Source organism: Lipotes vexillifer, unplaced genomic scaffold, assembly GCF_000442215.2.
Source record: "Lipotes vexillifer unplaced genomic scaffold, Lipotes_vexillifer_v1.1 scaffold496, whole genome shotgun sequence".
In the NCBI taxonomy this organism is placed as follows: domain Eukaryota; kingdom Metazoa; phylum Chordata; class Mammalia; order Artiodactyla; family Lipotidae; genus Lipotes; species Lipotes vexillifer.
This window is the reverse complement of record NW_006786690.1, coordinates 291,872-302,551: the sequence shown is the minus strand read 5'-3', so window position 1 is coordinate 302,551 and position 10,680 is coordinate 291,872. Positions and strand designations below refer to the sequence as shown.

The following is a 10,680-nucleotide window of genomic DNA, read 5'->3' as shown; positions in this document are numbered from 1 at the left end:
GTTGCCAACCTTTCCTGCTGGACCCAGAATGGAGTCAAGCCTGTCTGGCAGCAGAGAGCAAGCAGTGGTATTTATTATGTGGGGTAACAGCAGGTCTGAAGATGTGTAAGAAATCCACCGAAGAGATTCAAGATTCAGTGAAGGAGTTTCCTTTTCATTGTGACCCATGACAAGGGATGCAAAGTGGACCCAGTGCCATTTCCATTTTACAAAGCAAAACTGATGTGCTGGCAGGAGCTACTCTCCCTTCTACAACTAAGGTTTGTTTGTTTGTTTGTTTGTTTGTTTTCCTCTCTTACATTTCTGATTTGGTTATTCCCAGCACACGGCACTTTCTTGGGTCACATTCGGTTGGAGCCTCACAAGCCTCAGCAAATTCCCATCGATTCCACGGTCTCATTTGGTGCATCCACAAGGGCATACACTCTGCGTGAGAAGCCTCAGACATTGCCATCGGCTGTGAAAGGAGATGAGAAGATGGGTGGAGAGGATGATGAACTCAAGGGCTTACTGGGGCTTCCAGAGGAGGAAACAGAGCTTGATGTAATTCCATTGTCTATGTCATTGTTATGTCTTTTGGGACTCTGGCTTTTGCAGTATGTAGCTGTTCTGTGTAGTTTGAAATGCCAGTGACTTAGCAACTGGAGGTTTTCTTGAGCCCAGTGATAAGCCTTTGCCACTTTGGCAGTGTGGTGTGGCCCTTGGAGAGCTGCATTGTGTGGGTTTGGTTATGTATAACCAGGGCTAACTAGGAGACTGGGTCTCCTGCCAGTAGACCCTTATGGTTGTCTTGTGCACTTTCAGTGGATGTTAAAAGCCAAGGCTGGGAGTTACATTTCTCTAGAGCTGCGCTGTCCAGTGCAGTAGCCACTAACCACATTCCAAGTACTCAGTAATCACATGTGGCTAGTGACTAACCATATTGAATAGCACTGATAGAAAACATTTCTATCATCCAGAAAGTTTGTTTGAACAACACTACACTACAACACTTACAGAGATTGAAGCTTTCATTCATTTATGTAGCTCTTTTTGATATTGTCCAGTCAGCCCAAGAATCTTCTGAGTAGAACTTAAGATTACTTTTGCTCTGGGCCTGGCTGCCCTGAAGGCCATGAATTTTACAAGATTTAATTTTAATGTGCGAAGGTTTTCTTTTCTAGAGCTGACCCCAGTAGTTTGTGATGTAGCTTTTGTCTTCACATGTCTATCACTGCATTGGTGTGACTGGTCTATCCAGGTAGATAAAACGCCAGCCTGTCCTTAACCACCCACATGCATTTACTATTCTTGTATACCGAGACAGTTTCCCAGCCCTTAGGAAGAAAAGCACTTTTGCAGTCTTACAACTTAGAAGTTATTTTGTTCTAAAGAAGTAGCCTCATAGCCAGGGACCTGGTTGGCAGTCACTCTTGCACATTCTCTTCCAGGCTGCTTCCATGCCTTCCTGTCTTTTAGTTCAGTATGTTAGGTCATCTCTGGGTCCTTGTTCTCAAGACATTTGGGATGTCTCAAACTGCAGTACAGATTGGAATAAGTCCAGGTGATTGGGAAGAGGCAGGCAGCAGTGATGAGGCCAAGTTAATCACTGAGATGGATAGATAGTTATGAATAGAAATGGGGCCAGATGAAGGGATGGGGAGTGACAAAACATTAATGCCAGATATTCAGTGCACTGGTAACGTCCTTACAAGTTTTAAAGGAGAGAGCTACTGGGAAAGAAGCTGTCAATTGTCCTTTCTCATCTCTGTTACTTAAAAACAATTCTTGGATTTCTTCCCAGTTGTATTCCTTTAATTCTCAGCATGAAGACATGATAAACTTTCTTCAAAAAAACCCAAAACCTCAACTCAAGGGTTTTTGCACAGATGACCTGTCTTCAGCTCAAGGTCCTTCACTCCCTTTTGAATATCACTGCCGCACTAGTCAATGAAGATGTTCCACATTCTGTCAAATTGAGGCTTGCTGATATTAGCTGTCTAGGGACGGTAATGAATCTTTTCTGAATGCAGAAAAGAATCTCATCTGTGTGGAGAGGTCAAGGTTAGCTCCTAATACCTTCCTGCCCTTTATTTGGTAATATTCTCCTTCAAATTCCTTGTGTACTTATTCCTGTCTTTCCTGTGTGAACCCTGTCCCAGAACCTGACGGAGTTCAACACTGCCCACAACAAGCGGATTTCCACTCTCACCATTGAGGAGGGGAATCTGGACATTCAGAGACCAAAGAGGAAGAGGAAGAACTCACGGGTGACCTTTAGTGAGGATGATGAGATCATCAACCCAGGTGAGGTATCTTCCTAGTTTTTTCTGATGAAAAAGCTGTGATGTCAGAGAGTAGTGTACACAACCTGTAGGTCAGTTGTAATGTTTCTATACAAGGTTTAGGATAACAGGTGCTATGTTGAGAGGAGATATTTTTGTACAGAACAGGCATACCTTGGAGATATTGTGGGTTCAGTTCAAGCATTGCAATAAGGCAAGTCATGAATTTTTTAGTTTCCCAGTACATGTAAAAGTTACGTTTACACAACTTCAATCTGTTAAGTGTGCAATAGCATTATGTCTAAAAAAGACAATGTACGTACCTTAATTAAAAAATACTTTATTGCTAAAAGATGCTAACCAAGCTAGTCTGAGCCTTCAGTGAGTTGTAATCTTTTTGCAATAGTAACAACAAAGATTGCTGATCACAGAGCACTGTTACAACTATAGTAATAATGGAAAAGTTTTAAATATTGTGAGAATTACAGAAATGTAACACAGAGACACGAAGTGAATGAATGCTGTTGGGAAAACGGCACTGATAGACTTGCTTGATGCAGGGTTTCCACAAACCTTCAATTTATAAAAAACTCAGTATCTGTGAAGTGCAGTAAAACAAGGTATGCCTGTACATTGATGGAGTACCCTGAAACTCAGGCATTATCCAGTTGCAGTGTGAAAGAAGTAGATGGAGGAAGGCTGTAATTCTCCTTTGCTGATCCAGGTATAGTGGAGTTTAAGTATAGGTCAGAGCAGACACTATTGTCATGGGGTTCCATGTATGATTGGTAACTCTAAGATTGGAGAACTTTCTGCTACTATTAATCGCATTGAAGACTTGCCTCTGTAAGGTCGTAATTTATAGATAGTTTGTATGGAAACATCAGCAAGATGAGAGCATCAGTTTCTGGGAAGGCCATTGAGTTTACCCATTTGTTCCATCATTCAACATTCATTTATTGGGCTCATGTTATATCTCAAGTACTCTGGGAGGTGGATGGCATGGAGCTGGGAGGTGCAGTTTATACAGTGAAGATGGAATTGGGATTCCAAAAATCTTGTTTGAAAATAAACCTTCATGGATGGAAACAAGGATCCCAAACTAACAAGTTGCTTTTATATCCCAAATTGAAATGCAGTGAGAATAACTTTCAAGTCCTGCATTTAGTTTCAGAATGTCAATTATTTAAATGGAAAAAATCTGCTCCAGTGACAGCTCATGTTAAAAAAAAGGTATAAGGATTTTAGTTAGTTAAAAATGCAGTCTGAGTCATCAGGGGGATGTGGAAACTAATCAAGTACAGTTTAAAATTGCATTAATAGAATAATGGGGGACAGTAACCCGGTGGCCTGTGTTCTGAGCAGAACTCACCCAAATGTGTTACTAAATGCAAGCATAGCCTTAAGTACTAAATGTGTTATGTAGTCTTGAGGGAAGGAGGAGACTCCCAGCTATGGAAAGTGGTCCCTAAGTGCTGGGAACTGTACATGAGGGACAGTAGATTGGAGGGAGGCACCCTGAGGTGGATGTTTGCAAGGCTGACCTTCAGGAGGAAGGAGTAGGCGAAACCAGAGCCTGTGAGTAGCAAGTATTTGACTCAGCATGAAAAGCAACAACAAATCCTTCTTATATTTAGAAGAAGAATTAAAAGAATTCCTGTGAAAGAGATTGGGGCATTCATTCTAGTGACTTTTGTTCACTTTTTGATGATGGGTGAAGTGGAATGAATTACTTCTCAAAGTACTGAATGCCCAAGGGAAATGTTTGAGCAGGAGCTGGATGACCTGGATGACTAATCTGGGAAGTTTATTTCTGAGTGCCAGATAAGAGTTTTAGGGGTTGGACCTAGACATTTGTAGTTTTTTAATAAGCTCCTGTTTGTACTGATGAACAGCCAACAGTTTGGGAATCACTGAACTAGGTAATTTGTTAAGTCTCTTTCAGGACTCGGGGTCTGATATGTTCTGTTTTTCTCCTTGAAAATAATTGTGGGACTTCCTGGCGATTCAGTGATTAAAACTCTGCACTCCCTGGCTGGGGAACGAAGATCTCACATGCCGCACGGCATGCCCCAAAAAAAGAAAAAGGAAAAAAAAGAAAATTATTGTCCTGCAGCTTTATTAAGGCAGTACGTTCAGACAGAGTATGGCATAGTGTTTAAGAGCGTGGGCTCTGATCAGAGGGCCTAGGTATGAAATCCACCTCTCCGCTTAGTAGCTCTGTGACCCTGGCCAGTGACATGACTACTGGTCTCAAGATTGGTGGGGAGATTAAATGATTGATATATGTGAAAATACCTCATATCTGTGCTTGGCACTCAGTAGCCCTTGATAAGTGTTAGCCATTGTCCTCATCATCATCTGCCACCCCTTTTGCCTTTACCTATGCAGACTTTCCTATACTAGAAGTAGACTTAGCAAGAAACTTCTTGGTAGATCTTCCAGGAGCAGAGATTTCCTGCAATGGGCAGACCCCCTCTCTAGGAGTCGAATGGCTAGAGAATGAGGAGAGGGTGAGAGGCCTGAGCACCATTCAGCCAGCACAGGACAGGGTCCCCCAGATGGCTTAGCCCCCACTTCCACAGGCCTCTTGTGTTTGTGGGCCACATACCCCGTTAGCCATGCCTCTTGGGCTCCAGTTGCTCTTGCACTTGATTTAGCTTTCCTGAAGGGATGATTGGAGCAGGGCTGTTATGGTAATGAGAGAGAAAATAAGGGTGCCTTTTTAGAGACCTTCTCTCCTTCCTGATGAGCCTGGATATCTTTTCCTCTTTCTTCTTCCATATAGAAGCTATTCATTCATTAACATCGATTGTTTGTGAAAATAATTCCAGGGTATATTCCTTAGAGGCATCCTAATATGTGAAAAGCCAGACTTAAAACAAATAAACCAGGGACTAATTATTCAAATTAAATAAGGAATCTTTGTATTCCAGAGGGACTCACAAGAGTGTTTCTTTAAATAGCAAGTGTCCTCAACACATTAAAATAAGGTGTACAACATCTATTAGGGAAACAACTCCTTTCCTACCACTATATTAAGATAAAAGGGCCCTGGAGTAGTTTTTTCTAGTAATGATAATAAGTCTATGCTTGCCTGTTTCCCCACACTCAGTCTTCAGTGAGAAAACTGTTCATTCTAGGTGATCCAGCCCAATCTCCCCTCTGTGCCCCAAGAAAACTATTTTTGCACCACTCTTCAAGCACCTCCATTGTATTCTAGCCTGTCTGGCTTTACAACTGTGAACTCCTTACAGGCAGGACGGTGTCTTGCTCTTTATTTCCATGCCTGATGTCCAATAAATGAGAGACTGACTGACTACGAGCGTGTCCCTTACTTGGTCTTAGTGCATTCTTCTGGCACAGTGAATGAATGAAGCTAGAAGCTTCGTAGGGTGCAATAGTGTGTGTATAAGCTGTGAAAAGGGAGCCGCTGTCCCACCCTGCCTGGACAGGGGCTTCAGATCCTTTAGTGAGTCTTAATTGTACAGGCATACCTTGGAGGAATTGTGGGTTTGGTTCCAGACCACTTCAGTAAAGTGAATATCAAAGCTAGTCACACATATTTGTTTGGTTTGTCAGTGCATATAAAAGTTACGTTTACATTATATTGTAAACTGTTAAGTGTGCAGTAGCATTATGTCTACAAAAGCAATGTACTTGTTTCTTTACAATGCCTTAATTACAAAATACTTTATTGCTGAAAAATGCTAACCATCATCTGATAATGCACGGTTGCCACTAACCTTCAATTTGTTGTTTTTTTTTAAAAAAAAAACAATATCTGCAAAGCACAGTAAAATGAAACTCAATAAAACAAGGTATGCCTATATACAGTTGTTCAGGTTGAAAGGCGAAGTTAAGCTAGAAGCCTTGGGTCTGAATCCTAATTCTGTTATTTGCTAATGACCGGGTGTTAGCAAGGTATGTGGTGTGTGACCTCTTTTTATCACTAAAATGAGATTATTAAATGTTTATTGTAGTGGTACTTACCTCGTAGGGTTGTTGTGAGGATTTAACACAGTACCCAGTAAACACATGAAGTGTTAGCTGTATTTTACTGTTTTAATATGAATTACTGTGATTGCTTTATTCGCATTGAGCCGTATAACCTAATCCTCCCAGTTGATTACTGAACTAACCCTGCCCTCGTGTCTTTTTGCAGAGGATGTGGATCCCTCAGTTGGTCGCTTCCGGAACATGGTGCAGACTGCAGTGGTCCCAGTCAAGGTAGGAAGCATGTTGTGACAGTATTTGAAATGTCATATAGTCTGGTTTAAAAACCCACTCTTTTATATGTAGGTAAGTGTTAAGTGTGTGCTTAATTTTAAAACATTCTTTGCTCCTTTCCCATTTTTCATACTGTGGAAATCCATTTACCCCATCTGTGTGTAGGCATTCTGGAGTGCCATAGAGAGGCTGCAGGTGACCAGCTAGCTTGATCCTGCATGTAAATTATGGTGTGATGTGGGTCTGTAAATTTACCTCTCAGCAGGGTGCAGAGAGACCCACCTTTCTTTAACCTTCCCTTCTTGACTCAAAGTAAGCTATTAGGCAAAGAAGAGACATTGTTGCATTTCTGCATGGCGTCTCTGGCCTTTACCACATCTTTATTTTGTGAATGGGGATGGCACAGATAGGAAAGCCAGCCCACATTGGATTAGGTTTAAAGAGCAGCTCTGTTGAAGAACCAAGAGGTGGAAATTACAGAGATGTTCTGATTGCTCAACATGTGGAGAACCACCTGCCAGCTAGGGCTCCAAAAGGGAACAAATGGCCCCAGGAAGTAGATCCCTATTAGTAGAGGTATTCAAAATGTGATTGGAAGATGCTGGTCAGAGATGCTATAGGGAGTTTTATTTTTTTAAAAATCTTTAGAGGGCTTCCCTGGTGGCACAGTGGTTGAGAGACCGCCTGCCGATGCAGGGGACCCAGGTTGGTGACCCGGTCCGGGAAGGTCCCACATGCCGCGGAGCGGCTGGGCCCGTGAGCCATGGCCGCTGAGCCTGCGCGTCCGGAGACTGTGCCCCGCAATGGGAAAGGCCACAACAGTGAGAGGCCCGCGTACCGCAAAAAAAAAAAAAAAAAAAAATCTTTAGAATATATTAGAATAGATTGATAAAATGTGTCAAGTTCATGCTAAAGGAGTAGAGGGGTGAGGGAGGATCTTTCATTGAACTTTAGTCCAGTGTGAAAAAGTATAAGATGAAATTTTTCCATACAACTCCATAGTATTTGTGTCACATTTCCCCTTGGACACTTTTCTCTTTTTTCTTCACCCTTTGGAATTTTCTGTTGTCTATAAAGTATAATTTGAATTTTGACAGATATATACACCTGGGTAACCACCACCATAATCAAAATACAGATTTCCATCACCCCAGAAAGTTCCCCTGTGTCCCTTTGCTGTCAGTTTCCTCCTACCCCCAGGCAACCAGTAAGCTGCTTTCAGTCACTACAGATTTTTTCTGCTCTCAGATTAATGTTTAAAAATTAGGTGCCCAACAGGAAGATACTAACTTTTAATTTTCCTCCAAAAAAAGAAAAATTGAAATACTTACTCCCATCTGTTATCACCTCTGATTCCTGAAATGGCATTTTAACATTGAAAAAAAGAGGGAGGAGTATGACCTTAGGGTAAAGAATGGTCACTTAAACTGGATAAGTCTTACTTTATGAAAAGTTCACACACTAGCCTCATTTTTCTCAGTTTGACGTAGGATGGTGACCACTTTGTGTGGGGCAGTGTTTGGGAGCCATGATGTTAGATGACCACTGTAAGGTCTCTTCAAACCCTGAGATTTCAGGACCGTGAGATGGGTTGTTTAAGAAACAAAACAAGTTAGAGGTTTAGGGACCTTCCCCCGTTTTTTGAGGACTGCAATAGAACAGGCTAACAGCACTCTTGTGTCTCACTTCTTGTCTTCTCTATAAACCACAGAAGAAGCGGGTGGAGGGCCCTGGCTCCCTGGGCCTGGAGGAATCAGGGAACAGGCGCATGCAGAACTTTGCATTCAGTGGAGGACTCTATGGGGGCCTGCCCCCCACGCACAGTGAAGCCGGCTCCCAGCCGCATGGCATCCACGGGACAGCACTCATCGGTGGCTTGCCCATGCCATACCCGAACCTCGCTCCTGACGTGGACTTGACTCCCGTCGTGCCGTCAGCAGTGACCATGAACCCTGCACCAAACCCTGCCGTCTATAACCCTGAAGCTGTCAACGAACCCAAGAAGAAAAAATATGCAAAAGAGGCTTGGCCGGGCAAGAAGCCCACACCTTCCTTACTGATTTGATATTTTTGGTAATGGAGGAGGGTGGGATTGGGTGGGAACAGGGTGGAAGGGTGATGGGGGAGCTAATGAATTAGGGAGAAAAACTTTCCATGTGTGCAGTATCGTCTTTCAGAATGTCTCCTGGGGTCCTAAGCATGTAATATTAAAACTGGGGGTGGGGTTGAAGTATCCCAGAAAGACCTGTCTTCAGAGCACTTTCATTGAAGAGCAATGGTTCATACATCCTTTTAAATAGACTGCCCTGGCTCTTTTCCACTCTTTCCATTATCTCCTTTTTTCTTTTCTCCCTCTTTCTAGGATCACTTTTAAAAAAATCATTTACCCCAGGGAGAGACTCCAGGCCCTCAGGTTGAATGTAGAGCTGTGGAGGTGACAGTAGCATTGCCAGCTTTGTGGGTTTAGCAGCCTGATTTATATTTACTATCCTGCAAGTCCCAGGTAGCAGAAGGGTTGCCACGGATTCTAGGTTAACAAGAGGGTTTAGAATGCTTCAGTTAAGCTAAGGTTTAAAACAACTCAGAAGTTTTCCTGGGTCGGTGGTTTTGAGGTCCAGTAGTTAGGCTTTTCTCTTTTGTCCTTTCTGTTAGAATGAGAACATTTTGATTTTTCTCCATCTGTGACCAGTGCCATAGACACAGGTTGATAGTTTTAAACTTACAGTATTGTTTGAACTTTACCTGTTTTTCTTGTCAAACCTGAGTACTCCACTTGCTGAAGTTTCTCATTTGATTCCAGAGTACTGTCCTCTACTCTCTAAGGCATTACTTTCAAGTGTGTTATGAAGGCAATATAAAGGATATGACCAGTTAGAGCAATTTCAATTAAAAAGGAAAAGATTTTACTTTGAAGTAACGGATATCTCGAAGAGGACATTTTCGGATGTTGATTTGGAGGCTCTTTCCCCCCTTGACCGAGAGCTCTCGTTGTCCAGAGCTCCAAGACTAGACCTGGTTAACAAACATAGGAGACAAAGGTAGGACACATAGATGTGAGCTTTGTACAGAGATTTGTACATTTGTGTAATAGGGCTTTTCACGCTTTATGTGTAGCTTTTTACCTGTAACCTTTATTACATTGTAAATTAAACGTAACTTTTGTCATTCGGGTGCAGTCTGTGATTCAGTTGCCATCACCAATTTCTACTGCCATTAGGGAATATTTGTCAATACAGCTGTCAGGCTTGGGAGGTGATGCTCTGTCCCCATTTTATTACTACAAATAAAGATGCCCCCTGATGAACGTGGAAATTCTAATTAGAGATTCCAGTCCCCAGACTGAAGCCTCAGCGAGCAAAGTGGGTTAAGAAGTGCTTGCTGCCCTTCATCAGGAGGCAGAGCCGCAGGTCTGACGAGAAAGACTGGGCTTTGGGGCCCTTGTCCTGGGTGTAACCATTGCCCTCTGGTTACAGCTGCATGCATTTGCGCTATAGCTCAGGAGGCACAGGAGTGAAAGGAAGCTAAAGATGAGTACATTTAGAAGGGATTTCAGCCAGAGTTTGGATTGGATGGGTGTGTCTTGCATACTAGAACCTCGTGTGCAGGAAGTGCATTTGTGTGTGGTGAGACTTATATATGTGGCTTTGTGGTGAAAATGCCAACTAGGTTCCAAATCCCTTAGATTGAGAGTGTGGACTCACGGCAGGAGCAGCCTGTTAAAGAACAGAGATCTGTAAAGTCACAGACAAGTTAACTTCTCCACTGGCTTCCGTAACAGTGAGTGTCCTCGTCTTCATGAGGGTACCTTCCTCTCATCACAGCGAAGGTTACTGTTAGTGCTGGTTAACTGTCACTCGTTGAGCACCTGCCTACTGTGCCAGCCATCTACATGCATGTCATTTAATTTTCTTAGCCCTAAGAGGAATACTGTTTTTATCCCCATTTTACAGATGAGAAAACAGGCTCAGAGCTAAAGTAAACTTCCTTATGATTTCATGTAGTAAAGTCAGGATTTAAACTGTAGCCTGAATCCAGAGCCTGAGCACAGGTTTACACGGCCTCCGAGATGAGTTAAGGGGAAGGATGTGCCAGTCTTAGGTGGCTTGTCATTGTGCTCCATAGACTGGAGCTAGGTGTTTGTTCTGAAGTTTGAAAAAGGTATTTTTGGGACTTCCCTGGTGGCACA

General features: G+C 42.7%; 1 protein-coding gene across 2 annotated transcripts in view; it reads left to right on the top strand.

Moving 5' to 3' along the window:
* The window catches only part of PPP1R8 (protein phosphatase 1 regulatory subunit 8), a 17,541-nt gene extending 7,880 nt beyond the window's left edge, over nt 1-9,661 (top strand). The window contains exons 4-7 of one of the 2 annotated variants that reach the window (XM_007459076.1): nt 323-543; nt 2,142-2,286; nt 6,430-6,494; nt 8,206-9,661. In XM_007459076.1, coding sequence (XP_007459138.1) covers nt 323-543; nt 2,142-2,286; nt 6,430-6,494; nt 8,206-8,559 — 785 coding nt within the window. In that variant the 3' untranslated portion in view covers nt 8,560-9,661. The remainder of the gene's footprint in view (nt 1-322; nt 544-2,141; nt 2,287-6,429; nt 6,495-8,205) is intronic. The other variant, XM_007459077.1, reaches the window with a different exon arrangement.
* Nucleotides 9,662-10,680: the final 1,019 nt, after the last annotated feature.